Source organism: Physeter macrocephalus, chromosome 12 (assembly GCF_002837175.3).
Source record: "Physeter macrocephalus isolate SW-GA chromosome 12, ASM283717v5, whole genome shotgun sequence".
NCBI classification, from domain to species: domain Eukaryota; kingdom Metazoa; phylum Chordata; class Mammalia; order Artiodactyla; family Physeteridae; genus Physeter; species Physeter macrocephalus.
Window position 1 is genome coordinate 62,809,631 of NC_041225.1, and position 22,895 is coordinate 62,832,525.

The window sequence follows — 22,895 nt, forward strand, 5'->3', positions numbered from 1 at the left end:
TCCTGAGCATCCTGTTGACACCACCTCCGCATGGGCTCCCACATCCCACGTCCCACAGCCTGGGCTGCGTCCCGCCGCTGTGACTGCCAGGACTAGATGAGAACACTCATTCAGTCAGTCAGCAAACATTCCTTGAGCACCAAATCTGGACCGGTACCTTTGCAAGGGGCGGGGCTTACGAGACAGATCGGGCCCAGGCCCTGCCCCCAGGAGCTCACAGTTCAGCAGAGGGGGGAAGGGAGAGGGTGCCTGTTCATCGGGGGCACAGAGGAGGCTGGGTTCTGTCCTTCCCAGGAGATGAGAATGGGCACAGCAGCCTGGGGTTCTCCAGGTCGATTTTAGGTGGAGAAAGTGCTCAGATTGGATTCTTACATGTACTAGATGCTCAGTGAGGGTTTGAATTACTGCACTCGTTCTCAAATGTGGTCCTCAAACCAACATGCATCTTCTGGGAACGTGTTAGAAATCCAGACTCTTAGGCTTCACCCCAGACCTCTGGAATCAGAAAATCTGGGACAACTCTGGTATGACAAGCCCTCCAGGTGATTCTGATACTGGCCGAAATGTCAGAGCCGCCACCTCCCCTCCTCCCCTCCCCCAACACACACACACACACACACACACACACACACACACACTCTCTCTCTCTCTCTCTCCATGCTCTACTTATACACTGTCTCCAGAGTGCAGGTACATAACTTATCCATCTTTTAATCCTTATTCATCTTTTAACCCCTGCCTATCCAAACACGCCTCCACACACCCTCATCTCTGGTTCTTCATGCGTGGTTGGGATGCTCCATATTTGTTGGAATGAACTGAATCATTCAGCCACTGGTGCTGCCTTCCTCTCCTGCCTGGTGGAGATGGGGCCAAGGCACTATCAGGAGAAAACGGAAGCAGAACTTCTTAAGCTGCCCTTGGCTCCACTGGTGTGCTTTCTGGCCCAAGGCCATGCACACAGTAGGCTCCAGGGGTATTTCTTGATGAGGTCCAAGTGCCAAGCCATGTCCTCCCCCGAACATTAAGCAGCCAGACAGACTTGACACGCAAGACCTGCTCTGTTCACCGTAGCTGAGGTTAGCACTCTGGCGGGTGAAAGGCCTGCCCGTGAGGACAATGCTGGTTTGGTTTGTGCTAAATTCGTTCCAAAGCAACAGATGGGCAATGATGTCCTTTTGTATTAAAACTCCCCACTGGGACGGTTGGAGGAAGGGCTGTTACTGACACCCTTCTCGGCAATAATTACTTTTCTGGCTGACCATGGCTCTCTGCATAAGTGTCCTCCTCCTCCATTCCCCTGCCTTCCCTCCACTTTTAAATTCCCCCTTCCTCCCTCCCTCCCTCCCTCCCTCCCTCCCTCCCTCCCTTCCTTCCTCTCTCCCTTCCTCTCTCCCTCCCTTTCTTCCTCTCTCCCTTCCTTCCTTTCTTCTTTTTCTACTGCTCTCTTTTTTTTCTTTTTTCAAAACTTGTTCCAGTGTAGAAAAGCCATCTTCTTTCAAATGGCCTAATGGTTGGGATTATAAATGAGTTGGCTCAAAGTATGCCCCCCTTTAAGAGCTGCCACTGAGAGAAAGAATTTAATTCTGATTGTCCAGCTCAATTAAAATTCCACTTACCAATTTCATTTCTTTTTATGGCTGAGTTGAGTTATTTGTAGTGAGGTGGATGGACCTAGAGTCTGTCATACAGAGTGAGGTAAGTCAGAAAGAGAAAAACAAATACCCTATGCTAACACATATATGTGGAATCTAAGAAAAAAAAAAAAACTCATGAAGTACCTAGGGGTAAGATGGGAATAAAGACACAGACCTACTAGGGCATGGACTTGAGGATATGGGGAGGGGGAAGGGTAAGCTGTGACAAAGTGAGAGAGTGGCATGGACATATATACACTACCAAACGTAAAACAGATAGCTAGTGGGAAGCAGCCGCACAGCACAGGGAGACCAGCTCGGTGGTTTGTGACCACCTAGAGGGGTGGGATAGGGTGGGAACATGTGTATATGTATAGCTGATTCACTTTGTTGTAAAGCAGAAACTAACACACCATTGTAAAGCAATTATACTCCAATAAAGATGTTAAAAAATAATAATAATAATAAACAACCAAAAAGAATATTAAAAAAAAAAAATTCCACTTACCCCAGCGTAATTTTCAAAGGGCTGTCCCGCCCAGCGAGCTGGTTCAGGGTTCACAATTAAGGTGTTCCTTGTGGCCTCCCTGGCTCTGCAGGTATGGGGGATGGGGTAGAGGTGAGAGGGTCCCTGCTTTCTTCAGACAGGGGCCTTGTCTGGCAGCAGGGAGCTTCTGGTCTTCATCCAGCCTGCAGAAAGTGAGAAGTCCTGAGGAGGAGGAGGCACCCCATGAACTCCTCCTCTGAGACTCCAGCCCTCTTAGGGATGAACCCCATCTTTGAATTTCAGCTGAGAAAATCATCTATAGGCTACAGTCCAGCATTCTGTTTTTTTCTTGTGTAAATCTTTATTCAGCACTCAGATTGTAAGCCCTCAGAGGGGGTCTGCATGTGGCACGTAGCGCTTAGCACAGCTCACAACCAGGTGTGTGCCGGATTTAGGAGAATCTGTTAGAAAGATGATCATGAAAAGAACATCTCCCATGACTTTACATCACCTCCATATTGGTTTTCTCGTCAGCTCATTTTAAAGGGAATTCTGTTCTGTCTTGATGTTATTGAAGGTTTTTAAAATCAGGTTATAGGTGGTCGGTGTAATGCGTTGCCTGCTGAGGCACAGTAGAACTCATTTCTTAACTCAGGGAGTCCATTAGCAGAAAGGCTGCCAGGTCTCTTTGGATAAAATATTGGCCAGGATGTGTGCTGTTCTCCAGCAAGTCTGGATCTGTAGGATTCCTTCAGTGTATTTTGTGTCAGGTGTCCCTCTCTTACAAGCAGGGGGAGCCCTGACATCCTGCTGCTGGGCCAGGCAGTGTGGAAGCATCAGAGTCTAGGCAAGCTGGTGTTATAAACAAAGCACTTCCTCAGAAATTCCTCGTGGGCCAGACTGCTTGTTTACTCCTCTTTCCTTTTTAAAAATTGAGATATTATTCATATTCAGTGGGTTTTATATATTCACAGAGTTGTGCGACCATCACCACTATTTAATTCCAGAACATTCTCATCACCCCCAAAGAAACCCTGTACCTATAATCAGTGACTCTCCATTCTCCCCTTCCCCCAGCTCTTAGCAACCACTAATCTACTTTTTGACCCTGTGGATTTGCCCTTTCTGGACATTTCATATAAATGGAATCATACAATATGTGGCCTTTGTGTCTGGTTTCTTTAACTTAGCATCATGTTTTCAAGGTTCATCCATGTTGTAGAATATACCAGTACTTCATTTCTTTTTTGTGGCTGAATAATCCTTGTCTGTCCTTTTTATTCCTTTTCGTCAGTCTTCATTACATGGACATTCTTCCCGAACCCTGGAAACCACTGGTCATGTACTTCTGGTGCTGTCTTCACCCCAGCTCTGGTAGAGCTAGGGGCTGGTCTCCCTCTACCCTTTCAGTGTTCCAGTTCTCTTGTTGCCTCTGTTCATAATCCTACCCACCCCCATCCACACCCTTATGTCTTTATTCATCAAATATATGTGAGTATCTGTTAAATACAGGTGAGGTAAGGGACATGAAGATCCATCAGATAGGGTTCTTTTGCTGTAGGAGCTTAGAGTCCATTGGGAAGAGAAGATGTATACAGATGACCAAAATGCAAACAGAATATGGGACATGCCAAGAAAAGGTAAAGAGTGAGGAGTGTCATAAGGGTGCCTGACTGCTAGGCTGGCTTGCCTGGAGCCTCCCAGAGAGCCAGGGCCTCAGTGGGGCCATCAAGACTCAGAGACTTGATTTTATTGAGGCACTCACATATCATCAGGTCCACCGGTCTGATCTGTGTTAACTCATAGAGATCTGGATATAAATAAGGTTGTGGAAGGATTATTTATCATGTGGTCTTGGTGGAAAAATGGACTCAAGCCATAAACCAGTAGCTCACAAGGAAGAAAAGCAAACAGCCAATTGAACACACAATATGCAAAGATATGCAAATAACTTTTTTTTTCACTTATCAAATTGAACAACATGGGAAAAATTGATATTCAGGAGTCAGGGAAGTGGATGCTCTATGTACCGTTCAGTAAAAACTGACACAATCCATTTGGAGGTTAATTTGGCAAAGACACTTAAATTTTCAATGATCCATTTCTATGAATTTATGCCAAGGAAACATTCGGTGTACACAAAGATTTACATAAAATGATATTCTTCATAGCCATACTTATAATAGTGATAAATTATAAACACATTAATGCATAGTAAAAAAGGATTTGTTAAATGATAGCATGATATGTATTAGAATAATCACAGCCATTAAAAACTGCTTTCAACAACTACTTAAAGATATATGAAAAGGCTAGTGGTGTGTTAAGTGTGAAAACGCAGGAATCAAAACTATATATTGCATTATTACAACTTTGAAAATCTGCATTTGTATAATGTGTAAGAAAAAAATTGGTATAAAATTGTCAAAATGTTAAAGCAGTTGGCTCTAGGTAGTGATATTGAATACTTGTAGAAATTTACTTCTTTATACTTTATTCTGTTTTTCTCCAATTTAAAAAAAAGTCACTTTATTGGAGTTATATATGCAGATGGTTTAAAGAGTCAACAGTTCTATAAGATCCTGTTGTGGAGAAACAAAAGATCCCTCTCCACTTTCCTACAGAGAAGTCCTTTTCCACTCCCCCAAGGCAACCACTTTCAGTTCTTAGTTGTTTATGTTGGTAAAAGAAATCCTTTATTGCCTTCATACCATGAATGATGAGGCTTTAGCTGTCTTTTGAATATGTCTTCCACCTCCCATCCACCTATCCCCAGTAGCTATATTGTAATTTCCATTTGATTATTTATCAGTGGTTATATTTTTATCACTGTGGTAGCATAGCTGAGCCATGTAGTGTACTATAATTACTTTTCCCTCTTTGTGCCACTTTTTGTTTCCCTGGAGTTACTAATTATCTTCTTCCCTTCCTTAGTTTTCACCACCTGTCTATTTCATTCTAAACTCACCTTTCCATACATTCCAGCATATCAAGTATTCTGTCAGTTTCTTCTTGGAGACATTTTCATGAGCCTACTGACCTGCTTCAGTTTGAGCTAGTTGCCTCGAGCCTACTGCACAGCTGTCATCCTAGGATTTTCTTTCATCATTATTGGGATTCCCTTTGGCTCTATGTCTTGTAGATAGATAAAATATTATGCCTATTTTTATTTTTCATGTCTTCATAGTTTATTTCCTCATTTTGGTAGAGTATATATTTTATTAGTTTCCTGAGAAAAGATGCATTGTAGGCAAATTTTTTGATACCTGGTATATTTGAAAATGTTTTTATTTCCTTCATACCTGCTTGACGTTTTGAAAATAGATTGGAAATCATTTTTTCTTCAGAACTTTGAAGGCACTGTTCCATCATCTTCCAGCTTCAATTTATGCTGTTAAAAAGTCTGATGCCAATCTGATTCTGGATTCATTTTTAGGAACCTGTTTTTCCTGTCTGGAATTTCACACTCATGGTCTTCAGGGTAGGGTGTAGCTGGCTATTGTGGGCTATTTCATCCTAGGGCCTCGTGTCCTTCAGTTCTGAGAAATTTTCTTGGTTTATTTCTTTGATTTCTTCACTTCCAGTTAATCTCTTCTGTTATACTAGAACTTCCAATATTTAGATATTAGAGGTTTTGGGGTGGTCCTCTAATTGTCTTATATTTGCCTTCTCTGTGTCTTTTTGCTCTATTTTGGGAGAGTTCCTCAATTTTATCATCTACCCCTTCTATTTTTTTTTATGTGATTCTATTTTTAATTTTCAAGAACCTTTTCCTGTTCTTTGGATCTTCCTTTTTTTTTTTTCTTTATCATCTTCTTAGCTTGGTTTGGCTTGCTTTTAGTTTGAATATCTTCTCTAATTTCTCTGAGGGTATTAATGATAGCTTTTTGAAATTTTTGTCTCCCTGCATAATCTCTCGTTTTGATCTCTGCCTTTTGTGGCAGTTCCTCAGGTGTCTACTCATATTTACGAGAGTGGCATTGGAGAATGGGAAACTCTGTGTATACATGGGGCTGGATGACTCTGGCCCTTACTGAAGGTCTGGGTTTCTCAGCCTCAGCACTATTGATATTTTGGGCTGGACAGTTTGTTGTGAGTGCTGTCCTATGAACTGTAGTATGTTTAGCAGCATCCCTATTGTCTTCCCTACCCCAATCATGATGATCAAGAATGTCCCAGACATTGCCAAATGTTCCCCTGGGGCAACGTCAGCCTTTGCTCCTTCTACCCCCATTTGAGAACCACTACTGTAGGGTGATTCATCTGGGTTTTTTCATTGGGGAACCTGGTCCTTCCTCTTGCACTGTTCATATTCCCCAGCAAAGAATCTTCCACTCTACTACCTGAGTGGTTCCTGCTGGGCTGCCACTGTTCTGGGAGGTGAGGGGAGGAAGCAGGGTAAGGATCTCAATTTTCAGTGTACCCTGGCCTTGTGTGTTCAGTATGTTCAACTGGGCCCTGTGTCCTCCCACCCAGGGAACCCTCTGTTCTACCCTTTCCGGGGAATAAGTATCCTCTGCCTTTCATCAGGGCTGGGGAGAGTATTTATCATGATAGAGAACAGATGTGGGTTTTAACTGCTTCATAAGCAGACTGTCAGTCTGCCCTCTTGTTTGTGGCTCCACCTTCAACCCACTTTCAGAACACACTGCTCCAGCTCCCACACCTTTAGGGGGTTCTGTTGTACAGAACCGGGTGCTTCTTAACTTCTCCTCATTGCTGGCCCAGGATCTGGCTCCCAGGGTCTGCTAAATCAGTTCCTACTTGTGCTTTGGTTTTCTAGCTTCTAAAATTGTGTGGCTGTTGTCTCCTTCCCTGTTTGCTTTTCCTGTGGCTTTATGCCTTTTTTTTTTTTTTAATTACTGTACATGTCAGAGGATTTTGGAAAGATCAAAGATAAATTCATGTGTTTAACTGGCTAGCATTTAACTGAATTCTTCTCCAATTTGTTTTAATAGTTATAAAACATAAATATGAAGATAAAAGCTATAGTGATAGATACCTTTTCAGTGCCTGTTATCCAGTGTACCTTTCCTTAGCATAAAGTACCCAGGAAAATGAATTCATTAGAAGCTTTCTTGGGATTCAGGCTTTGGAGCAAAAGGTCTTAGAGGAGATAAGAATTTCATCTGGATCCTGAAACCACATGGTCAACTGCCCCTCCCACACAAGAGCTCGGCTTTCTAGTGTTCAGAATCTGTTTGTCCACCATGTTTAGCGTCTTACCGTTGGGCAAAGCTAGATGGACACAAATATTCTAATTAGGCAATTTCTCCTTTGCTAGACTCTATTTAGAGTCTCTATAGACAGTAACTTTTAAGTCAACATTTTTCAGACAGGCCAAAACATACTCTATTAGGTTACAGCTTCCTTTAGTTACATTTTAATCACCTTGATTAGATTCGGGTGTTTTCAAGAATCTCGGTCATCTCTTAGTAATGACCCATATCGCAGATGACTAATGATGATTATGGTTTCATTTTCATGAATTTAATTCTCAACATGTAGCCATATGTCAAATTATTAAGGTGTCCTACTATAGTTCCCCTATATTTATTAACTACACCTCCAGCTACTGACATTGGGACGCAGGAAGGGGCACTTCCAGCTCTGGGGATGGGGGTGGGGGAGGGTCGGGACTGTTTTCCTAGGTGAGGAGGTGGCATGAGTGTGTGGGTTTGGGGTAGGGACTAGGACATGGGTAGAACAGGTATTCCATGCAGCCTTTTCCAGTCCTCAGGTGGTAGACATACTCACTCCTGTGAATTCCTGTGGCACTTAGCATATGTGTCTCTTGTCATTAATCTCATGCCTGCATCAGAGGCCTTCTCTGGACCTGTTTATCCCATTTAATCATAACAACAACCTCTGAGGTAGGTGATATTATCCACTCCTCCCCCTGCCTTTGTTTTAATGGATGAGAAAACAGGCACACTAAAATTACTAGTATGAGTTATTAAATGCGCAGCCCGTGAGAGCAGCACTGGACCTCAGACCAGGCCCGCAGGCTCCTGATCTGTAAGTCATTTAATTAGTGACTTCCCCTGCTGCCGGGGTCTTACTAGATTTCTTAACTAAGCTAGTGGCTCTCTGAAGGGAGATGTGTGCTGTTTGATTTTCCAGGAAGCAGCAGACTCCCTAAAGGGGTTGATGTGTGGGCTTGGAAAGGACTCAGCTTAGTGGGTTACACCGGGCAGGGCTGAGAGCTGGAACCTCACAGGTTCCCGTGCAGCTTGACCGGGCTCTATGGTCCATACCTGCTACAGTTGAAAACTGCCTCCACCTCCACCCTGACCCACCCAACTGCTCCAGCCACAGTCTCGCCGTCACTTCACCGTCGGCCCTGGCCTCAGCTGCTGCCCTCCACCCCAGATGGGGGGATGACAGCTGCTGTCCCAACACTGCCTCCAAGGGTTTTATGAGGATACGCAGAAGAGAATGGACGTTCGAAACCCCTGGAATGACCGGGGTTTTTCTTGCAAAGCTTTGTTGTTTCCTTGTCTGCCCATAGTGTTGCTTCTTTTTGATTTTGTTTCACGGGCTCTCGGTTTGTTTTGGTCAATGTCACATCTTCCTAGCCAGGTTCTCTGTGGTGGGAAGTCCAGCTCCTGGATTGGCTGAGCTTCTGGGAGCACGAGGATGCTCGTACAAACGTGGGTCCAGTGAACCTTTCACAGGCAGCAGCTGAAAACTGCCCGTGCTGTGTGCAGCACTGGGCAGAGAGGGCCTGGCGGCAAGGGCTGGGTGGCCACATCAAAGTCCACATGCATCATGATTCTTTTTCAGTTCTCAGGTCTCGTTAACCATTGTTTTAAAAAAAATACATTTGGGGTATATTAGTTTAGCTATCTTCAGTTGTTTTAATAAAATTCCTGACTTCAGTTCTTGCCTGCCATGTAAACATATGCACTTAGTAAGCAGCCACATTTCTCAGTGTGTTTTTCACAAAGTCGCTTTTACGCTTAATCCTCCTTTTCCACCGATTTATTCCTCTGTGCCAAATCTGCCGAAACTGAAGAGCTAAGGAACACTACTGGGCGTGGTGATGAGCTCGCAGCCACCGCACAGGCTCCATGCTAGCTCATTTTTTTTTTTTTAACTTTTTTTTTTTTTTTTTTTGCGGTACGCGGGCCTCTCACTGCTGTGGCCTCTCCCGTTGCGGAGCACAGGCTCTGGACGCGCAGGCTCAGCGGCCATGGCCCACGGGCCCAGCCGCTCGGCGGCATGTGGGATCCTCCCGGACCGAGGCACGAACCCGTGTCCCCTGCATCGGCAGGTGGACTCAACCACTGCGCCACCAGGGAAGCCCATGCTAGCTCATTTAATCTTCCAACAGTTTAGTCCATTTTATAGATGAAGGAAACGGAAACGGTAAGTAACTTGCCTTAGCAGTAAAACTATGATTCAAAGATTTAAAAGGTCTGTGTCTAAAACCTATGACCTACTGCTTGCTTAGAACAAAGGGGCCAGGAGGGTCCTAAACTAGTTGATAGGAGAACTGCCTTCCTGCCTCATTTCTGCCCAACTGTCCTGTAACTTTGGACAAGTTGGACGAGTTTCTCTGAGCCTCAGTTTCCTCATCAGTAAAGTGGGAGCCGCCCTATCTCATAGGCTGATGGTGAGGGTTTGGTGGGATAGTAGGGCTAGTGTGAAAGCAGGAGCAAGGCGCTCTGTGCTGTGAAGCAAAATAAGGCTAGAGTAACGTAATGCGGTGACTCGTTAATAAGCCTGGAAAAGAGCTCTGCTGGGAGCCTCCTGTAGCACAAGAATGCCAGAGCTGGAGGGGAGAAGATGAAGTGGGTGATGCAGAAGAGGCAGAGTAGAGGTTATGAGACATGCCCGAAGGAGGGTAAGCTGTGCTCCACAACGTGGAAGTGTGTCACGGTGATGAATGCAGGTCCTGAGGAGTGGATGGCTTGGGTATTTCTGCCAGGGACTCCCTGCAGGGAAAGGGTATTTCTGCCACGTGCAAGCACCTCTCTGAATTTCAAAGAAATCTGTGTGTGTGTGTTTGTGCACGCATGTGTGTGGGCCCCTGAGGACCCAACTTTGCATACTTGTGGACCTATGTGTATTTTCCTTAAATTAAGGTGAAATTCACACAACATAAAATTAATCATTTATAAGTGTACAATTCAGTGGCATTTACTACCTTCACAATGTTGCATAACCTCCACCTCTGTCGAGTTCCAGAACATTTTCATCACCCCAGCAGAAATTGTGTGTACTTTCTAAAGGGTCTGTTCTGTGAAAATGTATTTGTGAACCAACCGCATTAGGTCATCCTGATTTTGCCTACCTGCCCAGAAGCCTCCCTCCCTTGTCTGCCTGTCCCGTGTCTTTGGCCAAGGAGTGTGGTCCAAGACCTCAGATTCCAAAAGGCTTTGCTAGTCATCGTTAACTCCTCCCTGCAGTGTGTCTGTCTCTGGCGGGCATGGAGGAAGCCAGCATTTCAGGCTTAATCAGAGGGTAGTTCCTGAGGCTTCTCTCACCGCTTGACTGCCTGTTCTTAGTGTATTAGAAGTCTGTGTTTAAGGGTGTCTGCCAGTGAGAGACTTCAGTCGTCGTAAGCCTCTTCCTCAGCCTCAGAGGCAAAGAAGGTAGGTGTTAGTCCACCGTGGAGAAATGGTGTTTCCTCTGCATTTGGCCCATGTGTAACTCCTAGTTCTATGTTGGTGCCCTCGCTGCATGGGAAGCCCAGGTGACCTGAATCCACAGTGCCCAAGGGTCCTCTGTAGCTCAAGCATTAAAAGGGTAAGAGGGCTGTTCCCCTGGAAGTGTCAGGCCTGGTGCTTATATATGCCTGCCTCCAAATAGCTGGCCCTGGGCAGCATCCACTCCCCTGTGATACGGGGACCACAGCACCGGCCAGTGTAGTGGGGATCCCTGAATAGTCTCCATGAGCTGCAGAGATAGGGCCAGTGAGTAGCAAATCCTTCCATACTGAGTGAGGGGTGGAGGGAGAGAGAGGGAGACAGAGAGGAGGAGCAGCAGAGGAGAAGCGTTGAGGAAAGAGCTCCCTTCAGTAATCTAGGGGCTACTTCATGCTGATTCCACTACTTAGGTCTTGTGCTCACCCAGGAACCAGTATCAGGCACACCTCAGAGATGCTGCGAGTTCAGACCATGCAATAAAGTGAATATCGCAATAAAGTGAGCATAAGAATTTTTTGCTTTCGTAGTGCATGTGAAAGTTATGTTTATATAGTAGTCTATTAAGTGTGCAAAAGCATTATGTCTAAAGAAAAAGTGCATACCTTAATTAAAACCTATTGCTTAAAAATGCTAACCATCACCTGAGCCTTCAGTGAGTTCATAGTAGTAACGTCAAAGATCACTGATCAGGGACTTCCCTGGCAGTCCAGTGGTTAAGACTTCACCTTCCAATGCAGCAGGTGTGGGTTCAATCCCTGGTGGGGGAGCTAGGATCCCACATGCCTCACAGCCAAAAAAACAAAACAGGAAACAGAAACAGTATTGTAACAAATTCAATAAAGACTTTAAAAATGGTCCACATCAAAAAAAAAATCTTTAAAAAAAAAGATCACTGATCATAGATCACCATAACACATATAATAATGATTTTTTTAAAAGGCCTGAAATATTGCGAGAACTACCAAAGTGTGACACGTAGACATGAGGTGAGCAAATGCTGTTGGAAAAATGGCACCGATAGACTTGCTCGCTGCAGGGTTGCGACATACCTTCAATTTGTAAAAAATGCAGTATCTGCAAAGTGCAATAAACTGAAGCACAATAAAATGAGGTATGTCTGTGCTTTGGCCAGGGGGCAGAGAATGAGCCCCTTGGATAATCCAGGGACCACTTCATTCTCATTGGACTACTTGGATCATGTGCCCACCTAGGAACCAGTGACTTTGGCCAGGGGGTAGGGAATGAAACTCCATGATTGGCTTAAATCCAACCAGGAATTCTTTAAGCTAAATATGAGGTCAGGGTTCCCAGGGGCATGTGTCTGGATAGAGGAGTGGTGGGTCTTGAACTAAATCAGTTTTGGAAAGAAAGAACAAATAGGAGAAGGATGCCGGGTAGACATTCAGTGATATCCTCCATCTTAGGTAAAACAAATGTCAAGACAATGGGAAAAAACGTGGTGGTGAAAAACAGTAGCAGGAACTAAAATGCTGGAAGAATTGCTCAGTCTGAGGCTCTGCTCCTTAGAGCTCACCTTATTATTCAGGAAGGTGGGTTGGACAGAGAAAGGGCCCTGATCTTAGGAGGCAGTTGGAATCTTGGCTGAAAGTGGTAACTGCAACCTGAGAAATTCACCTGTTAGTGGAGGATTCAGACGCTTTATCCACCATCTCCAGCTTTGCAGCCGGTAAAGGAGGTGCAGGCCACCATGATCTGGCTGCAGTTTGCCCTTCTGACTTCATCTCCCACACGCTACCCTCATTCACTGAGCAAGAATTTAATCAGCAGCTACTATAAACCAGACTTTGAAGAGTAGTCCTCTGCCCTCACGGAGTCCTGTGGAGGATACAGATAAGAAAAGAGGCAGTTGTATTACAGTGTAAGAAATGGGAAGACAGGAGAAGGTGTTACAGAGGGACCTTGATCTGAATTGGGGGTTTGGAGGTTTGTTGGACCAAGAGATTTTTAGACCAAAGCTTGAAAGATGAGTAGGAGCTGCCCAGGTGAGGAGTGTGGAGAGGGAAGAACAGACTGGCTGGGCAAGTGGTTGACTTACTTTGTGTTTGGGGTTGATGCTGAGGACTCCCAGGGTTATGGTTTGATCCTGATGGAGTGGTGATGTCTTTTCATGAGATGGTGAACTCAACAGGACTTGCAGATTTGAGGGGGAAGAAATGACTTTAGTTTAGAAATGTCAAATTTGAGATACTTCTGGTTCAGTCAAAATGAGGCATCTAGAGCTGGGTCTGGAACTCAGAGGCAGAGAGCTCCTCCAGATATTCGTTTCCCACTGTCTACTCAACATCTCGAGCTTAACATGCCCAAAATTGTCCTCTTGAGTTTTCTCCCTAATGTGCTTCTCCACCTTCAGTCTTCCTCAATCCCTGTAAAAGACATTATCCATCCAGCTGCACAAGCTGAACCCTGGATTATTCCAGAAGGCTCCCTGGAGGCATCTGTCAGGGCTTTTCTGCCTTGGGCCTTTTGCCCCTAGTGTCCTATATCTGGCTTCTCAAAGCATCCTTCACATCTTAGGTTAGACGTCGCTCCCTCCGAGGGGTCTTTCCAGACCACCCAGACTGAAGCTGGTCGTCCTGGTTATTCTCTCTCTTCCTGGCTGTTTTCCTTCACAGCACCTATCCCAGTGCGCATTTATAATCATTTTTGTCCCAATTTGTTAAATACCTGACTCAGTGCCTCTAGTATATTAGATCCATCCCCCCTTTGATAACAATTTTTATAACATGTTTCTCCTATACTTATCTTCAAATGAAGTCTATAGCTGATATAACCTTTCTGTATATATAATTTTAAATCAGTATAACATCCTGGCAGTAATAGGAAGGAAAAATAAAAGGAAAGTAATTCATATTAAAAATATTTATTTCAGTATTAAATTCCTAAGTTCCCAGGGCTGAGTACTCAGAAATCATAATGAAGTAGTCAGGTGAACAGCCATGAACGCAGTAGGTCTAAAAGTTGACTAACGGGTTTGTGTTTTAGTGACAGTTAGAGTACTAAGAGCAATGTTGCCAGTGGTGTGCAATTTTCTGCAGTGGTAAGCAACTCCTGTAATGTTTGAACAACATCAAGTAAATCTACCTTTCTACTAATATGCAACAGAGAGAGATCCTAGGTTCAGGTCATTATGAAAGGGTTTTTCATAGTCATTCAGTGCCTAGAGGTATACTCATCAATCATGCAGGACCCAGGACTGTTTTTCACTACACAGGTCAGGTAGCACCCTGGCTCCCACCCCTAAATGCTGGTAGAGTTCCCCCATTCGTGTTGACAATCAAAAATACCTCCCGCATTTCCATGGTGTCCCCTGGACCTAGAGTAGTCCTGCCCTAGTGGGGAGGCACTTGCCTCTCCTCTGTTGGACCGTGAATTCCACGAGGGCAGGGTCCACGTCTGTTTCTCACGGGAGTGCACAGTGGGCAGCACCTAGTGGGCATATATTTGTTGAAATAAAAGAATGCATGACTATTCCATCAACATGAAATTTGTACCAAAAAAAGTTCGGAAAGGAGTACACGGCACAGAAGTGTGACCTGACATTGACCTTCCTTCTGCATGCCTTAGGCCAGCTGACCTCTGTTTTAGTGAAAGAGACTTGCAATTATAGCTCCAGACGATGTAGAATTGCAGCTCTCAAATCCTTTACAACGAAGGAAGTCATCTCACCATGCACAAAAGAAATTGCACTGGCTCTGAAGTTGTGGTTTGTCTTTTTTTGGAAAGTCAGGCTTGTCTGTTGAAGAGCTCAAAACACTTGACCAGCTCTCTCATTTATCTTAACATGTGTATGCTATATTTAGTCTCCCCTCACAGATGGGGAAATGAAGCTTGCCGAAGGGCCATATTTAGTTGAGTCTTGATCCTCTGCCTTGGGGGGTCAGCTTAGATAAAACAGTATCCTAAAACTCAATTTTTATGCAGTAGTTTAAACCTCCACCCACGTTAAATCTGTTACTAGGGCTGCTCACAAGGGTAAAAAGTGTTAGTTTGAGCGTTTTTAACCATGTGACGTGTGGCAATCTAGTTCAGTCCTCTCCTTTTAGAGATGAGGAAGTGCAGGTTCACGAGACGCGGTTAGATAATGGCAGAATCAGTTCTCCAGCTGGTCGTCTTTCTGCTACCGCCCATTTAAACTTTTCTCTCTCTCTTTTTTTTTTCTCCAGCTAACCTAAACAGGAGTTATAATAAGTCAGGCAGACAAAAGGAAGATAATAATGGAAAAGAAGCCAAAGATCTGGTCCACTAGCTGCTAAATAATTAATAAATTAACTGGGAGACGGACTTATTCTAATCAAAATATATGAAGATGACAGTTGCTTAAAGTTAGAAGCTGAACCTTCAGTTTCAAGAATTCTTTTACCAAGAGTTAATCAGGCTCATGATAAGTAAATAGCATCTCACAACTGAACAGAGATTTTTAAGAAAGGAAAGGAAGGAAGGAAGGAAAGAAAAAAGGAAGGAAAAAAAATAAAATGTTTTTAAAGTTTTTGAAAAACAGTGACCTCTTAGGAATTTCTAGCACTTAAAAAAAATTCTCCTCCCCAAATTTTCTTTAGTCCACCTGTAGCAGGAGAGTGGTAGGTAAATTCAATACACTCATCATCGATGCATTTTGAACCAAACTTACCAAAATATTCCACAATAGAACTCAACCCAGCTTCCTTGAAAAAGTTATTTTTAAGGGGGTGAAAGGTGATATTTCACAAAGTTAAATACAAAATGAACTTGAAAGTGACAAAAGGACAACACAATAAAGGTTTCATAGACTACTGTTACCAAGAATTATTGAAGAAATGTTGATAATTTATAAGATTTCTGACAAAACACTTCATCTTCAGAAGCTAGCTTCAGTCCATGTGTCCTCTTGGCTTTACTATAGCACCTTTTAGAGGTTAGAGTGATTCAAGAGCCATGCCTGGTACCTATTTTAGGCTTCTCACCAGAAACAGATGTTTCAGATGGAGATTACTACTTCATTTGCCACAAGCCACCAGTTGTCAGGGACATTCTTACTTAGTTGCCTTACATTTTACGTATCTGAAAGTAGTCAGAAGCTGTTTTAGACTTTAGAAGTCTGGGGCTTGTCTGTTAAAGAATTATTCAATTGTGGTCCCACTTTTTCTAGGTTGTTACAGAGGAAAAATTCTTACAGGTTTTGATAATGACTGTTTTCTGAATCAAAGTAACGTCCTGGATTATTCAGAGGCATAATATATATTCTTATAGCACTTATCGTCTTCAAAGCACTTGTCGTTGATAATCTCCCATTTTACAGACTGATAAAGGCTCTAAGAAGTAAGTGACTTGACCAAGGCCACATGCTAGTAGGTCATATATGTTCCAATCCTCTCCGTTCTGTAAGGCCCAACCCAAATGCCACCTCTTCTAAAAGTCTTTTTTTAGAGTCCCCTAATTACTACCCTTGGTTTTTACCACATTCTGGCTTGTGATACAATGTCTGCATACATTTGTCTCCCTTGCTGTGAACTCCCTAAGAGCAGAAACCTTTATAAATGTTTTTGTCTCTTCCAACTTATCAATTCTTCCTCCTCAGTGCCAACTTTAAGCATGTTCTCTCATCAGCACCGCAGTTTCTTCTTCTGTTCTAGGCTGTGGCTTTGAGGTCTACAAAGTTCTAGTGAGGTGCACGGGCACACCATGGGTACTATTGCTCATTCGTGTTCGTTGCCATATTTTTAACATACAGGTATCTTATGAGAGCTTTGCAAATGTTTAAATTGTTTTACAAGTCAGAAAGGATCTAAATCTTGGCCTTCCTTCATTTCCCTGATGGTTGCACATTCTGGGCACATAGTAGTGATACCAACCAGGGTTCTTGGCCTTCCCCAATCAATAGAAATTGACTAGAGGCCAGACAAGAGATTCAGGCAAGGCTTTATTGGGGCCCCTGCAGCAGGGGGGAGCGAGGGAGAACAAACAACAGGTTTCCTTGCTTGCTCACTGGCTGAGCAGGGGTGAGCTTGTTCCTTACATGGGATGAGGGTAGGGGTGTGTCCAGGGGTTGGGCTGGAGGGGCGGCTTAGGTGGTGGTGTGTGCAGGGGGCATGCACAGTACCCTGCTTTTCCTCCTGACACCCTGTTCTTGCTCCAGGCTCTTCAAAAGTGGCAGTTGGGTTTTTTGGTCTCTTTGAATTGATCTCTTTTGGGTCCAGAATTTGCCCCAACTGCGCATGCACACAGTTATTTTTAGTCTCATATAGTTTCTTTGTATCTTGTTGCTCCAGGAGAGGTTTATTCAGGCGCAAGCATTGCAGCACTGTAGCAAAGGTTCCCAGGTCCCAACCTGTCTCAGTAGGTGCTTATTAATGTTTCTTTGATTAAGCATTTATATATTCACCTGCTCCAATTGACACTCTCCCATTGTTGTATCTGTCTTTTTCTACGTACATGTCTTGAATTCCCAACTAAACTATAAGCTCCAAAGGGGACGAGGGGACGATTATTTCTTTTATTTGTGTGTACGTGTCCTTAGAACATCTTCCATGCAGTATGATCTCAAAACATCTTTGCTAATTGATTTTCAGTGACCAGTTGTGTGATAGAATACCACAAAAAGCATGGCAAAGCCTATACCACCCAACGTGAGTGATTTTGCTTAAAGTACATATTTTGGATAAGTATTTTAAATAGGTGTACACATTCTAAAAACATGTATTTTATTTTATTTTTTTTAAACATTTTTATTGGAGTATAATTGCTTTACAGTGGTGTGTTAGTTTCTGCTTTACAACAAAGTGAATCAGTTATATATATACATATATCCCCATATCTCTTCCCTCTTGCGTCTCCCTCCCTCCCACCCTCCCTATCCCACCCTTCTAGCTGGTCACAAAGCACCGAGCTGTGCTATGTGATCTCCCTGTGCTATGCAACTGCTTCCCGCTAGCTATCTATTTTACATTTGGTAGTATATATATATGTCCATATATACACTACCACTCTCTCACTTTGTCCCAGCTTACCCTTCGCCCTCCCCATGTCCTCAAGTCCATTCTCTAGTAGGTCTGCGTCTCTGCGTCTTTATTCCCGTCTTGCCCTTAGGTTCTTCACGACCTTTTTTTTTTTTTCTTTTTTAGATTCCATACGTATGTGTTAGCATACGGTATTTGTTTTTTTCTTTCTGACTTACTTCGCTCTGTATGACAGACTCTAGGTCCATCCACCTCAATACAAATAACTCAATTTCGTTTCTTTTTATGGCTGAGTAATATTCCATTGTATATATGTGTCACATCTTTATCCCTTCATCTGTCTATGGACACTTAGCTTGCTTCCATGTCCTGGCTATTGTAAATAGAGCTGCAATGAACATTGTGGTACAAAAACATGTATTTTATAAATTTTATTTATTTATTTATTTTTGGCTGTGTTGGGTCTTCGTTTCTGTGCGAGGGCTTTCTCTAGTTGTGGCGAGCGGGAGCCACTCTTCATCGCGGTGTGCGGGCCTCTCACTATCGCGCCTCTCTTGTTGCGGAGCACAGGCTCCAGACGCGCAGGCTCAGTAATTGTGGCTCACGGGCCCAGTTGCTCCGTGGCATGTGGGATCTTCCCAGACCAGGGCTGGAACCCATGTCCCCTGCATTGGCAGGCGGATACTCAACCACCGCGCCAGCAGGGAAGCCCAACATGTATTTTAAACAGAAGTCACTAAAGTGGGAGGGAGCAGCCAGGTCCACGCCAAGGGAACAAAGGTGGTACAGAAATGGGCACCTTCTGGGCTGCTGACTGAGCTGGGCATAAAAAGGGGTCTCCTGACTGATGGCCATTTGCTACAGTTCTCTGCTGCATCCGAAGGTGTTTTGTTTCCTCTCAGAGCACATTTCGTTGGTCTCTTATTGTCTGTGGACTCTTGTCAGATTGTCAGCATGTGATATTGTTGAAGGGCGAAGCTTGTCATCCTCACAGATCAGGCACTCTTGTTGAGAACGGAGTGCCTAATCACTAAGCTACCAGAATACACTGTAAAAAAATGGATCCCACTGGTACTTAGCCAATTGCTAAGAAGCTAAAGATTTTACTGAGCGGTTCAACAATGCTGTTGACCAAATTCACCATTGTTTTTTATGGTTTTGATGTAAGACAGTTGTCTTTAATACACTGAGAACATTTCAGTTACCAGGCTGAAATGTTTAAATATCTACCTTTAAAAAAATTGTTTTGGACTAAAATGTAATTGATTTCTTAATTAGGAGGACACTAGAGAATTGGCTTTGAGGAATTCTTTTAAAAGGAAGGGCATTTCCGCATTTAACTTTCTTTGTGTTGTCAAATTTTAAATATATAGCTGGGGAGGAAAGAATTGCATGCCTCAATTTATTTATCCCCAAATCTAAATTTCACATTAAGTTCACTCAAGATATTGCACAGTAGATATAAACAGTTGTATATGATGCAGGGTGCAGTATGCACAGGGGATCGTTTATTTTTTTAATTTGCTATCTATTATTAGACTTCTAATTACTCAGGCTGGATGGAAGCAGGAAGGTCTCATTCTGATAATCACTGCCAGTTATTTAGCTGGAGATTACAGGCAGGAGTTCATTTTAGATGGTTCAGATTATTAGACTTCTAATTACTCAGGCTGGATGGAAGCAGGAAGGTCTCATTCTGATAATCACTGCCAGTTATTTAGCTGGAGATTACAGGCAGGAGTTCATTTTAGATGGTTCAGACTTAAGAAGTAACATTTCTTTCCAAGGAGTTCTAAACACACTTGTCTTTTTTTTTTTTTAACCCCAATTCTTCACATTTTAACTATTCCAACAAAAATCTACAGTTTAACAAATCTAGAAATGATTAGTCTAGTTCCCTTCCTTTGTGCCCACATGTCTCTCGAGGAAAATCAGTATGCACTGTGGTTATGAAAGGAATCTGTACGGTAGACTTATGTTCTATAGAATGTTTGAATAGTAAGCATTTCTAGAGAACTTTGCATTCACTTGCTTTTTATTTCTTGTAATACCCTCCCAGAGAAAGAGTGCCCTTTCTATTTCCCTGATGGATAAAATTTTCATTAAAAAAATCTAATTTGATTTTCTTAAAAAATGTGTAATTCTTTTTTTTATTACATTTTAAATAGTCTTAAGGCTCTCGAATCCCCCAAATGACTAATTAGTACAGTAATAATATATCATTCTCTTTTATTAATCTGAAAATTATACTGTCCTCAAGAGACCTCAGTTTGATTTGTGTGTTTTGATGACAGAGTAGGAAATTTTATTTCTCACTAAAGGAGTTTCTTCCCTGTGGTTGGAGAGAGAACGATGCAGAGCCAGGGCTGATGTGCCACTGACGGGACCCTGCGTGGATTGGCAGAGAATAGGAGAACCAGTTTCCCGTGGGATGAAGAATTTACGTTAAAGAGTTGAAAGAGTTCTTTTATGTGCTTGGCACTCTGCTGAGTGCTTTAGTTGCAATATCTCATTTATTCCTCATAATCCTATGAGATAGTATCCTCATTTCTAATTCTGTGAAAACTGGATCTCGAAATATGGATGAGGAGAGATTTGTAGCAAGAGCCCCCCATTCCCTGACCGTGCCATGTGCAGGTTTGCTCAGGAACAAACTGCTAGGTAGTTGCCAGGTAGATTGCTAAGATCAAATACTGTCCCTTTAATTCTTCTTCTCGACATGCAGTTTGAAATAGGCAGTAGAGTACAAGAAGTATACTTAATTCACCAAATTGTACTATTTAACACTCAAACTGATTTTTAAAACATGTTATACTTTTGATAATAGTCCTCTTGTAACTGACTGGGGTGCCAGCATGTTTCATACCCATTTTGCGTGATCTCTTCATTAATCATTTCTTAACACCAGAGCACTGCTTTATTCGAAACCAGTTAGAGGCCTCCACTTTTTCTTTTTTTTTTTTTTTTTTTTTTTTGCGGTACGCGGACCTCTCAGTGTTGCGGCCTCTCCCGTTGCGGAGCACAGGCTCCGGACGCGCAGGCTCAGCGGCCACGGCTCACGGGCCCAGCCTCTCTGCGGCATGCGGGATCTTCCCGGACCAGGGCACAAACCCGTGTCCCCTGCATCGGCAGGCAGACTCTCAACCACTGCTCCACCAGGGAAGCCCGAGGCCTCCACTTTTAAAAATAAATGCTAAAGAAGATTGGGGATGGCATTTCCCGTCTTGTCCTGAGCCAACACTTGAGAAATCTTTCAATGCCCTTGGCTCCAAACTGCAGGTGTGCCCTTCAAAAGCATCGCAGAAAAACAGGAGGGTTAACTCCAAAGTCAAGAGTTTGGGATAATGATATGAGTTTGAGTGTAACACTGTAGTAAGAAAAATGTCAGAAGATGACATGAAAGGAAAATTGTCCCATGAGAGAAATACTACCTGAAACTCTGAGTGGAAGATGTTTTTAATATGCCTTTAATTCCACATTCATGCAGTTCTAGTAGTGAAGCAGGTCATTTAAGAGGGGTGGTGGCTTAGGCCAAAAATAAAGTTTCCTTGAAACCAGATGAGAGGCTAGCCCTGACAAAAATGGAATCCTGACTCTTCACTCACAAAAATGTAAGCAAGTAGAATTTTGTGTCATAGGAAATAATCTAAATGAAACAGGATCTTCACTGTCTTTTGTGATGGAGAGATGCTAAAACAGCCATCGATAGTACAGCCCTTCTATAAAATGTGAAGCAGCAGTTTAAATATGGAAGTCATATTTTATAATAACCTATAAGGGAAAAGAATCTGAAAAAGAATAGATATCGTGTGTGTGTGCATATACATATATATATGCACACACACATACATATATATATATATAAAACTGAATCACTTTGCTGTATACCTGAAACTAACACAACATTGTAAATCAACTATACTTCAATAAAAAAATAAAATAATACAGCAGTCTAATGTATTCAGGTCTGGAACCATGTCCAAGACATACTGAAAGGTGCAGAACAACATGGGTTGCACGGTTTTCGTCTGTGTACAGATGTTTAAATATGTACAGTTGTAGGCATATAACGCACAGAAAATAACTGGAAAGATGCATATGAAAAATCTACATTTCAGGAAAGGAATGGAAATTGGAGAGGAAGGGGGATTTTGTGGATTTACTCAGTATGTTTCTATCCTTAAATTTTCACACAAACATGCATATGCACACACACACACACTCACAAAATTAAGAAAACTGTATAAACAGGGAAAGCAAAGATTTAAGGCCTCAGTGAAGATGTATAGTGGTTAAGGCATAGGTTCTGAAGTGAAACTGCCAGGGTTTGAATCCCATCTCCTTTACTTGCTATATACTTCCTTACACAAGTTATTTAATTTCTGTTGTCTCAGTTTACTCAAATGCAACATAGAGATAATGGTTCTTATGTAGTTGTTACAAGGATTAAATAATACATGAGAGAGCATATGGATCATATGTTTAATAACATAGTGAACATTCAGTATGTAATATTATTAGAAATGACTATACTTAAACATCTAGCTACAATCAATTCTGTGTGCAAACTTTTCAGTTAAAAATGCTTCCAGTGACAACTCTCGTCATCACAATGTATCTTCTCAGAGTTTCATCGTAGACGTTAATGATATTGTCATATTTTACCCCAGTGGTGTTCAGAGCTTCCAAAGGAAGAATAGCAAAGACAAATGGAATTATGTTGTTTTTTGTAGTATGTCATACATTCCATTTGTGAAATAGTCCTGACTTTGCTTCTTTGACCATCTAATCTAATGTACATATTTGTTAGTAAACTCTAGAAATGGAAATAATGAGGTTTTTCTTTCTCCCTTAGGAAGACTATGATCGTCTGAGGCCTTTATCTTATCCAATGACTGATGTCTTCCTTATATGCTTCTCTGTGGTAAATCCAGCCTCATTTCAAAATGTGAAAGAGGAGTGGGTACCAGAACTTAAGGAATACGCACCAAATGTACCCTTTTTATTAATAGGAACTCAGGTATGTCTGCTTTGATTTTACCCATTTAAGAATAACCTCTGTGAAGGGGCTTCCCTGGTGGCGCAGTGGTTGAGAGTCCGCCTGCCGATGCAGGGAGACGCGGGTTCGTGCCCCGGTCCGGGAAGATCCCACATGCCGCGGAGC

At 42.8% G+C, this 22,895-nt stretch overlaps 1 protein-coding gene across 1 annotated transcript in view; it reads left to right on the forward strand.

Moving 5' to 3' along the window:
- The window catches only part of RHOQ (ras homolog family member Q), a 37,836-nt gene that overhangs the window by 10,806 nt on the left and 4,135 nt on the right, over positions 1-22,895 (forward strand). Inside the window, exon 3 of the mRNA XM_024118804.3 lies at positions 22,587-22,751. Within this exon, the coding sequence (XP_023974572.1) occupies positions 22,587-22,751 (165 nt within the window). The remainder of the gene's footprint in view (positions 1-22,586; positions 22,752-22,895) is intronic.